The sequence below is a fragment of the Mustelus asterias genome, unplaced genomic scaffold, assembly GCF_964213995.1.
Source record: "Mustelus asterias unplaced genomic scaffold, sMusAst1.hap1.1 HAP1_SCAFFOLD_44, whole genome shotgun sequence".
Classification (NCBI taxonomy): domain Eukaryota; kingdom Metazoa; phylum Chordata; class Chondrichthyes; order Carcharhiniformes; family Triakidae; genus Mustelus; species Mustelus asterias.
The window spans coordinates 1,880,946-1,897,975 of record NW_027590121.1 but is presented as its reverse complement, the minus strand read 5'-3'; the positions used below and the strand labels follow the sequence as shown (position 1 = coordinate 1,897,975).

At 45.0% G+C, this 17,030-nt stretch overlaps 3 protein-coding genes across 3 annotated transcripts in view; 1 reads left to right on the top strand and 2 right to left on the bottom strand.

The window, feature by feature from the left end:
• Positions 1 to 17,030, bottom strand: part of LOC144482991 (uncharacterized) — a 160,993-nt gene that overhangs the window by 56,904 nt on the left and 87,059 nt on the right. The window contains exon 7 of the mRNA XM_078201817.1: positions 8,797 to 9,003. Within this exon, the coding sequence (XP_078057943.1) occupies positions 8,797 to 9,003 (207 nt within the window). The remainder of the gene's footprint in view (positions 1 to 8,796; positions 9,004 to 17,030) is intronic.
• The window catches only part of LOC144483028 (dehydrogenase/reductase SDR family member 1-like), a 340,453-nt gene that overhangs the window by 316,623 nt on the left and 6,800 nt on the right, over positions 1 to 17,030 (bottom strand). The gene's annotated exons all lie outside the window — the stretch shown is intronic.
• Positions 11,569 to 13,651, top strand: LOC144483035 (uncharacterized). The gene is made up of 2 exons (XM_078201874.1): positions 11,569 to 11,768; positions 11,888 to 13,651. The coding sequence occupies exon 2, from the start codon at positions 12,534 to 12,536 to the stop codon at positions 13,398 to 13,400; it is 867 nt and encodes a 288-aa protein (XP_078058000.1). The 5' UTR covers positions 11,569 to 11,768; positions 11,888 to 12,533; the 3' UTR covers positions 13,401 to 13,651.

The window sequence follows — 17,030 nt, the reverse complement described above, 5'->3', positions numbered from 1 at the left end:
TGGACTCCTGCAGCCTCTCAATCTCAGCCTGCTGCTTGTGCAGGGTAAAAGGGACAGATTTCATTGCAGCCTCTTCCCTGTATCTGTATTTAAAGAGACAGGTTTCTCTTTAGCTCTGAGTGACAGATATAACAATTGGTTGGAGGCCCATTTCCCACTCAGTCCTCCAGTACCTCCTTGTCCCTCTATTAGTGCGACTTCCATGGCAGTTTCCCAACTGGGGCGCAGGCCTCGTTATTCTCAGCTAAACTCAGCCCTCAGCTCCGTCGCCTGGCTGTCATTGACACGAGCAACAGAGACAGAAAGGTGTCCCAGGCTCAAATGGGACGTCGAAACGTGTGGCTTTAAATGAACTGTTAGGATCTCTGATGATGATCAACAATTTTTTAAAAATGAATTCTAAACCCAGTAAACAAATTAAAGAATCACACGACAAAACTTCAAGTTTTCTGATGTTTATTCCAACAAACTGGAAGCAACAATGATTAAACACTTTTTTATAGGGAACATAGCCCTTAAACTGTAAAATTAAACTTTGCCCTTTTACTCTTAACACCATTAAATATCCACTCAATGGATATATTTTACCCTGCCTTGGAATGTTGACACTCTTTCTCCAAAAACCAGCCCAAAGTGATTCTTTACTCCCCAAGGGTTTATTTCCATTGTTTTCCTTTTCCAGTCTGGCAACCTTTAATCCCAGAACTGTCCTTCACAGTGATGGTTCTCCTGGACATTTTCCCACTAACACAAGCAAGGCGAATCTTCCAGTCTTGTTTCACAATCTTTCAGGAATTTGTGACCAACATTCGACATTGGAGCAGAAGTCGGCCATTTGGCCCTTTGAGTCGGCTCCACCATTTATTTAGATCATGGCTGATCTGTTTGTGTTGCGTTCTCGTGTTATACCCAATACTTTTGATGCCCTTATCCAACAAGAATTCGTATAAAGGCAAAATTCTACTGTTGTTGGAATCTGAAACAAAAACAGAAAATGCTGGACAATCTCAGCAAGTCTGACAGCATTTGTAAAGAGAGAATAGAGACAACATTTTGAGTCAGGATTACTCTTTGTCAGAGGTGAAGACAAGGAAATTCGGACAAAATTTATCCTGTGAAGGTCAAGAATTGGGAAGCAATCTATTAAACCTCCTCTGAACCACTTTCAATGCATTTGTATCATTTCTTAAACAGGAGACAAAGCTGCACCCAGTATTCAAGATGCAGTCTCAGCAACGCCCTGTATAACTGAAACAGAACATCTTTACTTCTCTGTTCAATTTCTCTCGTAATAGAACAAAGAACAAAGGAAATTACAGCACAGGAACAGGCCCTTCGGCCCTCCAAGCCTGCACCAACCGTGCTGCCTGACTTAACTAAAAGCCCCTACCCTTCCGGAGACCATATCCCTCTATTCCCATCCTATTCATGTCCTTGTCAAGACGCCCCTTAAAAGTCACTACCGTATCCGCTTCCACTACCTCCCCCGACAACGCGTTCCAGGCACCCACTACTCTCTCTCTAAAAAATCTGCCTTGTACATCTCCTTTAAATCTTCCACCTCGCACTTTAAACCTATGCCCTCTAGTAACTGACTCTTCCACCCTGGGAAAAAGCTTCTGACTATCCGCTCTGTCCATGCCCTCATAATCTTGTAGATTTCTATCAGGTCTCCCCTCAACCTCCGTCGCTCCAGTGAGAACAAACCAAGTTGCTCCAACCTCTCCTCATAGCTAATGCCCTCCATACCAGGCAACATCCTGGTAAATCCTTTCTGTACCCTCTCCAAAGCCTCCATATCCTTCTGGTGGTATGGCGACCAGAATTGAACACTATATTCCAAGTGCGGCCTAAGTTCTATAAAGCTGCAACATGACTTGCCAATTTTTAAATTCAATACCCTGGCCGATGAAGGCAAGCATGCCATCTGCCTTCTTGACTACCTTCTCCACCTGCATTGCCACTTTCAGTGAACTGTGTACCTGTACACCGAGATCCCTTTGCCTATCAATATTCTTAAGGGTTCTGCCATTTACTGTATATTTCCTATCTGTATTAGACCTTCCAAAATGTATTACCTCACATTTGTCTGGAATAATAAAGGATAACATTCCATTTGTCAGAACTTTGATTTATTTGAACTAAGATTTATGGGGGTTCTCTTAGAAAGAATCATAGAAACCCTACAGTGCAGAAGGAGGCCATTTGGCCCATCGTGTCTGCACCGACCACAATCCCACCCAGGCCCTACCCCCACATATTTTACCCGCTAATCCCTCTAACCTACACATCCCAGGACTCTAAGGGGCAATTTTTTAACCTGGCCAATCAACCTAACCCGCACATCTTTGGACTGTGGGAGGAAACCGGAGCACCCGGAGGAAACCCACGCAGACACGAGGAGAATGTGCAAACTCCACACAGACAGTGACCCGAGCCAGGAATCGAACCCGGGAGCTGTGAAGCAGCAGTGCTAACCACTGTGCTACCGTGCCGCCTTGTTTACAATAACCTCCCTAATAGTAAATCACACCAGGTTCCAGTGACTTAATCATATGGCAAGAAAGAATACTTTAAATGGTGAATTCAGAAACTTTATTAATCATTAAAAATTTAACAAGTCAGAAAGATAAAAAAAAACAGAGTGTCGATTAACAGTTAATAGAGAAAGTTTAACTTTTAACAATTGAACTGACTTCTCTCCATCCCTCTCACACCAGGACATGAAGTGACCGCTCCAAAAACGTGGATAACTTGTAAAACCAACAGCTCTCGACACTTCTCTGTAAACATCTCTCCCTCCACCTTTCTCGACCAAATTGCCTTCTCAAGACCACTTTTTTATACTTTAAAAATGTCGAAAGCTGAGAGGGAGTGATTGGAGGCAGCAGTGCTGGTGAGAGATTAATTGAATTGTTTATTTATTTAATTAGTCAGCTGGTGTGTGTTTTTTTTGGCCTTTACTTTTGCAGTAGTATTTTAAGTTTAAAGTGAAAACTGGAAGTGGGCTGCTAAGGAGTCTGGGAAGGGTTTGTTAAGCGCGCGAAGTATAAAAGGTAGGCTGCAGTATACAGCGGGCAGCGTCGGGAGCGGGCAGTGGAGTGAGTGGGAAGCAGAGTGCGAGCTATAAGGCTTTGGCTCACAGGGCTTGTGTGGGAAGCAGAGTGTGAGCTATAAGGCTTTGGCTCACAGGGCTTAGGCAGAAAGGGCGAGCAGGGGTGAGTTTAATTCATTTTTGCTGTTTCTACCTGGTACTGGCAAGGTATCTAGAGGGGATGGGTGTGCAGGCAGTGCTATGTTCCTCTTGCACTATGTTTGAGGTGAGGGATGACGACAGTGTCCCTGCTGATTACACCTGTGGGAAGTGCACCCATCTGCAGCTCCTCCAAAATCGTGTTAGGGAACTGGAGCTGGAGTTGGATGAACTTAAGATCATTAGGGATGCAGAGGTGGCCATAGACAGAAGCTTTAGGAATACAGTTACTCCGAGGAATGAAAACAGATGGGTGACGGTGAGAGGGGCTGTGAGGAAGCAGTCTGTGCAGGGATCCCCGGTGCTCGTTCCCCTTAGCAACAAGTATTCCGCTTTGGATACGGTTGAGGGGGATGACATACCAGTGGTGAGCCGCAGTGAGAGGATCTCCAGCACTGTGTCCGTCTCTGTGGCTCGGGAGGGTAAGGGGCAGAGCGGGAGGGCAATAGTTATTGGGGACTCGTTAGTTAGAGGGATAGATAGGAGGTTCTGTGGCAGCAAAAGAGACTCACCGATGGTATGTTGCCTACCGGATGCCAAGGTCCGTGACGTCTCAGACCGTGTTTTCCGGATTCTGAAGGGGGAGGGGAAACAGTCACAAGTCGTGGTACACATTGGTACCAATGACATAGGTAAGAGAAGGGACGGGGATTTAAAGCAGGAATTTCTGGAGCTGGGCTGGAAGCTGAGAGCCAAGACAAAACATGTGGTCATCTCTGGTACGTTGCCGGTGCCACGTGATAGCGAGTTGAGGAACAGGGAGAGAGTGCAGTTAAACATGTGGTTGCAGGGATGGTGTAGGAGGGAGGGTTTCAGATACGTGGATAATTGGAACACATTCTGGGGAAGGTGGGACCTGTACAAACAGGACGGGGTGCACCTGAACCAGAGGGGCACCAATATCCTAGGAGGGAAATTTGTTACGGCTCTTCAGGGGGGTTTAAAGTAATTAGTCAGGGGAGTGGGAAAAGGAGTTGTAGTCCAGAAGTCAGTGAGGGTGATGAGGTATTGGGGAAGGTATCAGGGTCAAGGGTGGGTACCGGTAGACAGGAAGGTGGGTTGAAGTGTGTCTACTTCAATGCAAGGAACATCCGGAACAAGGTAGATGAACTTGGGGCGTGGATTGGTACTTGGGACTACAATGTTGTGGCCATTACGGAGACGTGGGTAGAACAAGGACAGGAATGGTTGTTGGATGTTCTGGGGTATAGATGTTTCACTAAGTCTAGGGAAGCTGGTAAAAGAGGTGGAGGAGTGGCATTGTTAATCAAGGATAGTTTAACGGCTGCGGAAAGGCACTTCGAGGGGGATCTGCACACTGAGGTTATATGGGCTGAGGTTAGAAATAGGAAAGGAGCGGTCACGTTGTTAGGAGTTTACTATAGGCCCCCAAATAGTAATAGAGATGTGGAGGAAGAAATTGCTAAGCAGATTATGGATATGTGTGGGGGTCACAGGGTAGTTGTCATGGGGGACTTTAACTTTCCAAATATTGATTGGAACCTTTGTAGGTCAAATAGTTCGGATGGGGCAGTTTTTGTGCAGTGTGTGCAGGAGGGTTTCCTGACACAATATGTGGATAGGCCGACAAGAGGTGAGGCCACATTGGATTTGGTACTGGGAAATGAACCGGGCCAAGTGTTAGATTTGGTTGTGGGAGAGCACTTTGGAGATAGTGACCACAATTCGGTGTCTTTTGTTATTGCAATGGAGAGGGATAGGGCCGTACGGCAGGGCAAGGTTTACAATTGGGGGAGAGGTAATTATGATGCGATTCGGCAAGAATTAGGGGGCATAAGTTGGGAACAGAAACTGTCAGAGAAAGGAACTAATGAAAAGTGGAACTTTTTCAAGGAACAAATACTGGATGTCCTTGATAGGTATGTCCCTGTCAGGAAGGGAGGAAATGGCCGAGTGAGGGAACCATGGTTCACAAAAGAGGTGGAATGTCTTGTGAAAAGGAAGAGGGAAGCTTATGTAGGGATGAGGAAACAAGGTTCAGATGGCTCGATTGAAGGTTACAAGTTAGCAAGGAATGAGCTGAAAAAGGGGCTGAGGAGAGCTAGGAGGGGACACGAGAAGTCCTTGGCGAGTCAGATCAAGGAAAACCCCAAGGCTTTTTACTCTTATGTGAGGAATAAAAGAATGACCAGGGTGAGGTTAGGGCCGGTCAAGGACAGTAGTGGGAACTTGTGTATGGAATCAGTAGAGATAGGCGAGGTGATGAATGAATACTTTTCTTCAGTGTTCACCAAGGAGAGGGGCCATGTTTTTGAGGAAGAGAAGGTGTTACAGGCTAATAGGCTGGAGGAAATAGATGTTCGGAGGGAGGATGTCCTGGCAGTTTTGAATAAACTGAAGGTCGATAAGTCCCCTGGGCCTGATGAAATGTATCCTAGGATTCTTTGGGAGGCAAGGGATGAGATTGCAGAGCCTTTGGCTTTGATCTTTGGGTCCTCGCTGTCCACGGGGATGGTGCCAGAGGACTGGAGAATGGTGAATGTTGTTCCTCTGTTTAAGAAAGGGAATAGAAATGACCCTGGTAATTATAGACTGGTTAGTCTTACTTCAGTGGTTGGTAAATTGATGGAAAAGGTCCTTAGAGATGGGATTTACGACCATTTAGAAAGATGCGGATTAATCCGGGATAGTCAGCACGGATTCGTGAAGGGCAAGTCGTGCCTCACAAATTTGATAGAATTTTTTGAGGAGGTAACTCAGTGTGTTGATGAAGGTAGGGCAGTTGATGTCATATACATGGATTTTAGTAAGGCGTTTGATAAGGTCCCCCATGGTCGGCTTATGATGAAAGTGAGGAGGTGTGGGATAGAGGGAAAGTTGGCCGATTGGATTGGTAACTGGCTGTCTGATCGAAGACAGAGGGTGGTGGTGGATGGAAAATTTTCGGATTGGAGGCAGGTTGCTAGCGGAGTGCCGCAGGGATCAGTGCTTGGTCCTCTGCTCTTTGTGATTTTTATTAATGACTTAGAGGAGGGGGCTGAAGGGTGGATCAGTAAATTTGCTGATGACACCAAGATTGGTGGAGTAGTGGATGAGGTGGACAGCTGTTGTAGGCTGCAAAGAGACATAGATAGGATGCAAAGCTGGGCTGAAAAATGGCAAATGGAGTTTAACCCTGATAAATGTGAGGTGATTCATTTTGGTAGGACTAATTTAAATGTGGATTACAGGGTCAAAGGTAGGGTTCTGAAGACTGTGGAGGAACAGAGAGATCTTGGGGTCCATATCCACAGATCTCTAAAGGTTGCCACTCAAGTGGATAGAGCTGTGAAGAAGGCCGATAGTGTGTTAGCTTTTATTAACAGGGGGTTGGAGTTTAAGAGCCGTGGGGTTATGCTGCAACTGTACAGGACCTTGGTGAGACCACATTTGGAATATTGTGTGCAGTTCTGGTCACCTCACTACAAGAAGGATGTGGAAGCACTGGAAAGAGTGCAGAGGAGATTTGGGCTCGGAGAATCAGAACCCAGACTTTATCATCCTTATCCTGTTTCTTCCTTTGCCACCACTCCCTCTGTTTTGCGGGAGGGTCGTGGGGATTCCAATCAGAACTAATCATTTTATCATAAAAGTTAAATACTGCGGATGCTGGAATCTGAAACAACAGAAAATGCTGGAAAATCTCAGCAGGTCTGACAGTATCTGTGGAGAGAGAATAGAGCCAATGTTTCGATTCTGGATGACCCTTTATAAGAGTGCTTCTGAAGTGTCATCCTGACTCGAAAGATTGGCTCTATTCTCTAATCATTTTAATCGATAAGTTTCTTGTTCTTAGTTTCCAAATGGCAGGTAAGAGACCTGTCCAGTCCCCACTTGAGCTCTGATTTGTCACTGGCCATGCTTGGGTCGGATTATAACCATTAGAATCTACTCTCAGAGGCCTGCTTTTCAGTCCAGTGCTACTTGGAGTATACCGTCACTTCACCGACTATCAGGTCACAAGTCCCTCACAGTTCTTATCACAAATTTATGATAAAATAATTTAAACATGCCTGAGAACGCTTCTTAACTTCTTAGTCAGCTACCTACCCCCGTTTGTTGATTAGTCAGACCCCATTTTTACAGATTCTAGGTTTCTCAGCTGCTGAACACCAGCCGGTCCTACAATAATCTCATAGAATCTCTACAGTGCAGAAGGAGGCCATTCAGCCCATCAAGTCTGCACCAAACACAATCCCACCGACCCTATCCCCATAACCCCATGCATTTACCCTAGCTAGTCCCCCTGACACTAAGGGGCAATTTAGCATGGCCAATCCACCTCACCCGCACTTCTTTGGACTGTGGGAGGAAACTGGAGCACCCGGAGGAAACCTACACAGACAAGGGGAGAATGTGCAAACTCCACACAGACAATGACCCAAGCTGGGAATCGAACCCGGGTCCCTGGAGCTGTGAGGCAGCAGTGCTAACCACTGTACCACTGTGCCGCCCCAGTTTAATTCTCACTCGTTCTGAGTAAATATTCTCACCAGGTCCTCTGTTGGGGCCCTGCTAAGCAGCTTTAATGGTTCATGATTGCAGAAACTGAGCAGTCACAGGAATGTGGTCAAGATAGTCCAGTCCCACAATGCCTCACATTCAATCTGCAGTCCTTCAATTATAACAGAATATGTGGCTGTATGTAGCTGCCTCGGCCGTGGTCAACCCCAACACTGCCTTCCTGAACTGTTACAATGCCTGAGGTGTAAGTACGCCCATAGGGAGGGATTTCCAGCTACACATTCCAGACTTTCACTCACTGTTGGTGGGTTCCAGATTGATATATTCCATTCAACCACTCCCAAGCTGAGTTATTCCAATTCCTTTATTGTCCAGGACAATATATTCACAATATCTTTAAAACAAAAATTCAACAACCCCATTTGATTTCAGGTATTAACATATTCTGTTAGTTTGTTCTTTATTGTCAATGTCAGGCTGGGGTTGTTCCTCTTGGAGCAAAGGAGGTTGAGGGTAGATTTGATAGAGGTGGACAAGATTCTAACAGGTTTAGATAAGGCGGACAAAGAAAAGCTGTTCCCATTAGCTGAAGGGACAAGGACGAGGGGGGCACAGATTTAAGGATTTGAGTCAGAGATGCAGTGGGGGATGTGAGGAAGAATATTTTGATGCAGCGAATGGTAATGACCTGGAACTCGCTGCCTACGAGGGTGGAGGAAGTGGAGACAATAAACAATTACAAAGGAAATTGGATGGGAATTTGGGGGGTTTCAAACAGAAATGCTGACTAAATATCTCTGAACTTCCTCACACCCGGTCACTCTGTGATCCTTGTGAAATTTGAAACCAGGTATTCGCAACAAGACTCAAAGAGCATCAGCCCACTAGAGGCAAAGTTGTGAGACCGACCAGTCCCGCAGAAAGAAACCCTCCGACCCTCCCCATTGACCAACTGTGAGAATGAACAAAATGCAGTCCTGGATGTAATTGAGAGCAGAAACAATAACAGCAGAATCCAACCACTGGAATCACTCGTGAACTCGCTGGTGTCTCAGCAGGTGGGATGAAAGACTGAATCTCTTCTCACACACAGAGCAGGTGAAGGGCCTCTCTCCAGTGTGAACTCGCTGGTGTGTCTGCAGGTGGGATGACTGAGTGAATCCCTTCTCACACTGAGAGCAGGTGAACGGTCTCTCCCCAGTGTGAATTCGCTGGTGTATCTGCAGGTGGGATGACCGAGTGAATCCCTTCCCACAGTGAGAGCAGGTGAATGGCCTCTCCCCTGTGTGAACTTGGTAGTGTGTCTGCATGTGGTCTGACTGAGTGAATCCCTTCCCACACTGAGGGCAGGTGAATGGCCTCTTCCCAGTATGAATGCGCTCATGTGCCCGCAGGTTGGATGAACAAGCGAATCCTTTCCCACACTGAGAGCAGATGAATGGCCTCTCCCCAGTGTGAGCTTGCTGGTGCCTCCACAGGCTGGATAAATGACTGAATCCCTCCCCACACTGAGAACATGTGAACGGCTTCTCCCCAGTGTGAACTCGCTGGTGTGTCTGCAGGTTGAATGACTGAGTGAATCCCTTCCCACACTGAAAGCACGTGAATGGTCTCTCCCCAGTGTGGCTGCGCCGATGAGCTTCCAGCTCAGTTGGGTATCTGTATCTCTTCCCACAGTCCCCACATTTCCATGGTTTCTCCATGGTGCAGGTGTCCTTGCCTCTGTCTTGGGTGGACAATCAGTTGAAGCCTCGTCGACACACAGAACACGGGTACAGTCTCTACCCGCTGTGAATGGTGTGATATTTATTCAGGCTGTGTAACTGGTTAAAGCCCTTTAGTCCGTGCGCTGGAACACTCTCACTCGAGTGTGGCAGTGTGTTGGTGCTTTTCCAGTCACACTGATGTTTGAAATCTTTTCAAATCGACAGACTGGACAACCATTTCTCCTTCTAGATTCAAAGTCCGATGATATTCAGCTTCCAAGGAATATGACTCTGTCAGATCTAGACGTGACGTTTGAGATTTCGGCCTGTGATTCCTCTTTCAATATCCTGTAAAATGAGGTTACAAAAGTCATCAGTGTCAGGACAGGATAGAAATTCAGAGCAGGATTCTATTTAAAAATGAAAGTGGATGGGCGCTTGAAGGAAATATACTTTCAGGAGAATGGGGATATAGAGTGGGAATGGGACTGGAATGTTATACAGAGAGTCAGCATGGACTCGAGTTACCGAATGGATTCCTTCTGTGCTGTAATGACTTTATGACTGGAAATGTATAACATCGCTGCAGCATTATATTACAATGCAAGAAATAATAATAAATGTATTTTATTACAGAAGCATAAAGAATGTATCTAATCTGGGTACCATATAATAACACTAGACATATCTCTGTCCTATATTAATTTACTGTCCCCTTAAATGTCAGCCATCTCCTGGGGAAAGCTGCCCTTTAATTGTGAACATTAGGAAAAAGACCATCCTTTTAGACAGACAAATAAATGTGTCAAGTTGAGGGAGCAAAGGATGTTCACCAGGCTGATTCAGGGAATCACAGGACTGATGTAGGAGGAGAGATTGACTCGGTTAGAATTGTTTTCGTTGGAGTTCAGATGAATGAGGGGGGAATCTCAAAGAGACTTATAAAATTCTACAGGTTGAGACAGGATAGATGCAGGGAGGATGTTCCTGATGGAGTCCAGAACTGGGGGTCACAGTCTGAGGATTCAGGGTAGACCATTTAGGACGGAGGTGAGGAGACATTTCTTCACCCAAAGAGTGGTGAGCCTGTGGAATTTATTACCACAGGAAGTAGTTGGTGCCAAAACATTGAATGTATTCAAGAGGCGGCTGGATAAAGCACTCGGGGCGAATGGGATCACAGGTTATGGGGAAAAAGCAGGATTCGGCTACTCAGTTGGATGATCAGCCATGATTGTAATGAATGGCGGAGCAGGCTCGAAGGGCCAAATGGCCTCCTCCTGCTCCTATCTTCTATATCAATGTCTTTAAGAGAGAGAGAAACCTGGGCCAACTTTTCCAGAGTCTGCAGCTTCCCTGGATTCACTTCCTTTCCCTTCAGTTGCTGCAAGTCCCCAATTTCCCCCAGAATGAGAAAAGAATTGGAAAGGGGGAGAAAAGAAAGTGTTTTACTCACAGATGTTGGCCTCTTTTAGGTCAAAACAAAGGAACAAACTCAAGTTAAATCAGGACAAAGTAAAAGGGGCAGCTCCCCAAAAGGAGGGGGAACAGCCCGAACAGAAATCAAAGTACAAAGGAAAGAGCGAGATGTTGACCTCTTTTAAGGAAATAAGTGATAAATTAGTTATCCGCCAGAGTTCGATGTCATCTGATCGCTTGTTTGGAGAATAAAACATACTGAGGAACCTCGCTTCATCTGGGATATGACGCTGGCGTAACCCATGGCATCAAAATAACTCCCTTCCGACAGGAGGAAGTTTCAGTGCAGCTCAATCTGACTGTCACAAAGACCTGATTGGCTGGAGGACCAGAGTCCTTCCGGTCCTCCAACTCTTCCCATTGGTCAACACCCCAGCATGAAGGTCAGGAGGCGTCTACCCCGCACATGCGCAGTTTCCCCTCTCTCTTGGACATGCGCAATCCCGGGGCCGGGGGGAGGGGGAGATCACCGAGCGGCTTCTCGCTCTGGCCGGAGCCGTCAGCCGGTTGCGTGGAAACCTTGGCTCGATGTGGTGTAGGGGGAGGGGAACAATGGGTGGGGGCGGGGCTCCCGGGTCCGCGCGCCCGGGCCTGCGCACTGGAACACCATAACGTCATTGCGGAAGAGACTGATTTTTATTGGCTCATTCAGGCAGGCTCCATTGTGGACGTCACAATGCGGAAGCTCGATTGATTCAGATTCAGACTCAGTGAAACTTCCTCCTCTGGGCAACATCTGGGAGGAAATCAAATGTTTCCCCCTTTCCATTTATTTTCTCATTCTGGGGGAAATTGGGGACTTGCAGCAACTGAAGGGAAAGGAAGTGAATCCAGGGAGGCTGCAGACTCTGGAAAGATTGGCCCAGGTTTCTCTCTCTCTTAAAGATATTGACATCCTTTGCAGAGTTCCACATGAATTAGAATTGTCTGTACTGAATTTCTATCTTGTTTTGATAGTGATGACTTTTGTAAATTCTTTTTACAGGATATTAGAAGGAGAGGATTTACTGATAGAAATGTCAAGATCTAACAGTCACTCAATTCATGGGAGCTGAATGTCATCGGTTTGAATCTGGAAGAAGAAACGTATAGCTGTTTGAATTGGGTGACATGATGCAATGCGGTGTCGATAGAAACTGATAGCCAAGTTCCGCACACATGAGGACGGCCTCAACCTGGATATTGGGTTCATGTCACACTATTTGTAACCCCCACAGTTGCGTGGACCTGCAGAGTTTCACTGGCTGTCTTGTCTGGAGACAATACACATCTTTTTAGCCTGTCTTGATGCTCTCTCCACTCACATTGTTTTGTTTCTTAAAGACTTGATTAGTTGTAAGTATTCGCATTCCAACCATTATTCATGTAAATTGAGTCTGTGTCTTTATATGCTCTGTTTGTGAACAGAATTCCCACTCACCTGAAGAAGGGGCTTAGAGCTCCGAAAGCTTGTGTGGCTTTTGCTACCAAATAAACCTGTTGGACTTTAACCTGGTGTTGTTAAACTTCTTACTGAATTGGGTGAACCATTGGTGTGAACAGAAAAGCATCAAGGCCCGTGCAACCCGAGTGACGGTGTTCCAGTGCACGTATTGTGAAAACTGCAGGAGAGACAGAAAGACACACGGATCATGGAAAAACCATGGAAATGTGAGGACTGTGAAAAGTCATTCCGTTCCCCATCAGTGCTGGAAATTCATCGACGCAGTCACACCGGGGAGAGGCCATTCTCCTGCTCCAATTGTGGGAAAGGATTCACTCGGTTATCGATCTTGCGGACACACCAGCGAGTTCACACCGCGGAGAGGCCATTCACCTGCTCTCAGTGTGGGAAGGGATTCACTCAGTCATCGCACTTGCTGATACACCAGCGAGTTCACAATGGAGAGAGGCCATTCACTTGCCCCATGTGTGAGAAGGGATTCAGCGATTCATCCACACTGCAGACACACCAGCGAGTTCACACCGGAGAGAGGCCGTTTCCCTGCTCTGTGTGTGGGAAGGGATTCAGTATCTCCGCCAACCTGCTGAGACACCAGCAACTTCATACTGGGGAGGCTTCCTTCACCTGTTTTGAGTGTGGTAAAGGATTCAGTGATTCGTCCAACCTGTTTTCACACCAGCGAACTCACACTGGGGAGAGGCCGTTCACCTGCTTACTGTGTGGAAAGGGATTTAGCCAGGCATCCAGCCTGCAGACACACCAGCGAGTCCACACCGGGGAGAGGCCGTTCACCTGCTCAGTGTGCGGCAAGGGATTCAGTGATTCATCCAACCTGATTTCACACCAGCGAGTTCACACGGGGGAGAGGCCATTTAACTGCTTTGTGTGTCAGAAGGGATTCAGTCGATTATCTAACCTGCTGACGCACCAGCGACTTCACACTGGGGAGAGGCCGTTTGCCTGCAATGAATGTGGAAAGGGATTCACACGATCATCCCACCTGCTGAGACACCAGCAAGTTCATAAGCGATTACAAGCATTGGATTCTGCTTAATCACACCCAGGACTGAACCACATTCATTCTGACAGTTGGTGAAGTGGGAGGGTCGGAGGGTTTCTTTCTGCTGGACTGGCCAATCTCACAACTTTGTTTCCAGTGGGCTGATGCTCTTTGAGCCTGGGAGAGCACATTTCCACTGAAATGATCCACAAAAACTGGTGAAGGATGTTTATTTAATCCTGGATCATAAATAATGTTTTTCCTACCACCAAAGGTCGATGTAAAATAAATACATTTGTCTCTGTCCCATTGAGTCTACAGCACAGGGCCGGGCCAGTCGGCTCAATTGGTCTGTGTCAGTATTTATGCTCCACATGAGCCTCCACCCATCCCTCTTCATCTCCCCCCATCAGCATATCCTTCTATTCCTTTCTCCCTCATGTATGTATCTAGCTTCCCCTTCAATGTATTCATGCTATTCACCTCAACTGTGGTAGTGAGTTCTACAGTCTCACCACTCGCTGGTAAAGAGGTTTCACATTAAATCCCTATTAGATTATTGAATCTCTGAAAATGCACACAGCATTTGTAACAAAAAGGATGAATTGTCAGCGCGGATAGAGATAAATGTGTGTGTCCTGATAGACATTACAGAGACTTAGCTGAAAGGTCACGGAGGCTGGGATCTAAATATTGAAGGGTATTTGACATAATGGAATGGCAGGAAGCTAGGAAAAGGTGACAGGATCTCTCCCATTAATTAATGATGACATTAGTTCAGTACAGAGCTACCACCTTAGCCTGAAAGATCAGGATGAAGGATCGGTTTGGGTCGAGATAAGAAATGGTAAAGGTACGAGGTCTCTTGTGGGAGAATTTAATGGGCCCCTTACCTAAGTTACACTGAACTGATTTCTTTATTTTGAACATGACACTATAATAGTATGTTTATTTATTAGTGTCACAAACCGGCTCACATTAACACTGCAATGAAGTTACTGTGAAAATCCCTGAGTTGCCACAACTCAGCACCTATTTGGGGAGACTGAGGGAGAATTTAGCATGGCCAATGCACCTGACCAGCATGTCTTTCCAACTATGGGAGGAAACCGGAGCACCCGGAGGAAACCCACGCAGACACGGGGAGAACGTGCAGGCTCCGCACAGACAGTGACCCAAGCTGGGAACTGACCATGGGTCCCTGGTGCCGTGAGGCAGCAGTGCTAACCACTGTGCCACCGTGCTGCACTCAGATACTATATTGCACTGCCCAGAAATAAAATAAACACCTGATCAAAAAGGACTAGGAAAAAGTACAAACTTATAAATCTCAACTCCTTTTCACAAATACAGATCAAATACTTCATCATTTCCAGTTCCCAGTCACATAATTTTCTCATTATTGTGTTCTGATTATTCAAATAGTATCTCTATTAAACTCATAGACAATACCATTATTTTATTCCATGACTTCATATAAACTAACATTTGAAGCTTATACATTGTTTTAAAACTGTATTTACACATATTTTCAAATCTTCACCCAAAGCATTCCAAAGATTCATCCACAAACTGAAATATACACAGACTTCAAAGTTGTACAAACATAACATGTTTTAAACTTGTTTTTTTCTATTTAATTCATGATCTTCATCCCTTAAAGTCAACAGTTTCTTTGCAAATTTTCAGGCAATGATTCATTTTTTGCTTCATCCAAAATCATTGCAGTTTTCAGTTCAACTGACTCCCTAAACTTCAAAACCTGGACATTTTAGAAATAATTTGTTGCTCAGTTCTTGAAAATTCACTTTAGTACTATTCATTTGGCTTTTTTCTGTAACATATAGATCAGATTAATAAAGTTAAAGTTCGAATTTATTTATTAGTGTCACAAGTAGACTTACATTAACACTGCAATGAAGGTAATGAAAATCCCCCAGTCATCACATTCTGGCACCTGTTCGGCTACACTGAGGGAGAATTTAGCATGGCCAATGCACCTAACCAGCATGTCTTTCGGACAGTGGGAGGAAACTGGAGCACCCGGAGGAAATCCATGCAGACGCAGGGAGAATGTGCAGACTCCACACAGTGACCCACACCAGGAATTGAACCTGGGTCCCTGGCACTGAGAGGCAGCACTGCTAACCACAGTGCCGCCATGTCGCCCAAATATTCATGCTTTATAACGTTTTCCCAAACCTCTGAAGAATCATCTCAAATGAACAATACAAAATATACAATGACTGCGGATCCAATATAAATTTAGTTTTACTCAGAATTTCAATACTCTTTGATTATTTTGTTTTAATATATTGCATGTGTGGTTTCCAACAAAAGATATGGTCGAGGAGAACACCCAGAACTATATTTCCATATTGGGGCGGCGATGGTGTAGTGGCAGTGTCACAGCACGAGTGACCCAGAGACTCAGGGTAATGCTCTGGGGACCCAGGTTTGAATCCTATTGTGGCAACTGGTGAAATATAAATTAGATGAAAATCTGGGATTAAATGTCTAATGATGATTAGAAATTATTGTCGATTGTCATAAAAGCCCATCTGGTTTACTGATGTCCTTTAGGGAAGCAAATCTGCCAACCCCCTTACCTGGTCTGACCAACATGTAACTCCAGATCCACAGCAACATGGCTGCCTTTAATTGCCCTCTCAGTTCAAGGGCAATTAGAAATGGGCAATAAATGCTGTCCCAGCAACACCCACATCCCATGAATAAATAAATGTTGACATTGTCTGTGAGGAGAGAATAGAGCCAACGTTTTGAGTCTAGATGACCCTTCATCAGAGGGGTCTGACACCTCTTCTATTTTTGTAAATGTTGACATTGTTTATTATATTAACCAAGGGATTTACTTCATCAAATATCATAAACTTCGTTCCACTCAGAGTCAGTCACAATTCATTTTTGACAAACAATATTTTTATTTTCTCCAATTCAGCACTAACAATTTCAATAAACTCTTGAAGATCCCACCCAGAATAAAAAATATTGGCATCATCTGCAAACAAAACTAATTGTAATAACGTTAATACATTCCAAATGTCATTAATATATAAAATAAACAATTGAAGGCCCAAAACAGATCCCTGTGAGACTCCACACAAAATATTCACAAAATCTGATTCACAATCGTCTACTGTTACAAATTGTTGAGATTTTCCAAATAACTTTGAGCCACTTATTCACTACTCCCCTAATCTCTTACGTTTCCAGTGTTTTAAGTAATATTCCATGGTCAATTGTATCAAAATCTGTGTAAGATCAGTAGAAACCTCTATTGTAAATTGTCTTTTTATCCACAGCATTCGTAATTTCCTCCACAAATTCCATCAGTGATAATGAGATAGACCGACTTGGTCTGACTATTACACAGTGAGTTACATTGAGCAATGGAATTATCAGACCATTTAGCAAATGACTTCCCTTTTCTCTGAAAAATGAGAAAAGTGAGGACACTCTCCTGTAATTAGTATAATCACGTTTGTCTCCAGCTTTAAACCATGGAGTAACTTTGTCTATTTTCATTTTACAGGGAAATAGCCCAGTTTGAAAAGACCGGTTGCAAATATAGAACATAGAACATAGAACATAGAACATTACAGCGCAGAACAGGCCCTTCGGCCCACGATGTTGCACCGACCAGTTAAAAAAAAAACTGTGACC

Bases quoted from the DNA above. Each gene is read 5' to 3' on its own strand.
- LOC144483035 (XM_078201874.1), top strand. From the start codon at position 12,534: ATGGAAAAACCATGGAAATGTGAGGACTGTGAAAAGTCATTCCGTTCC.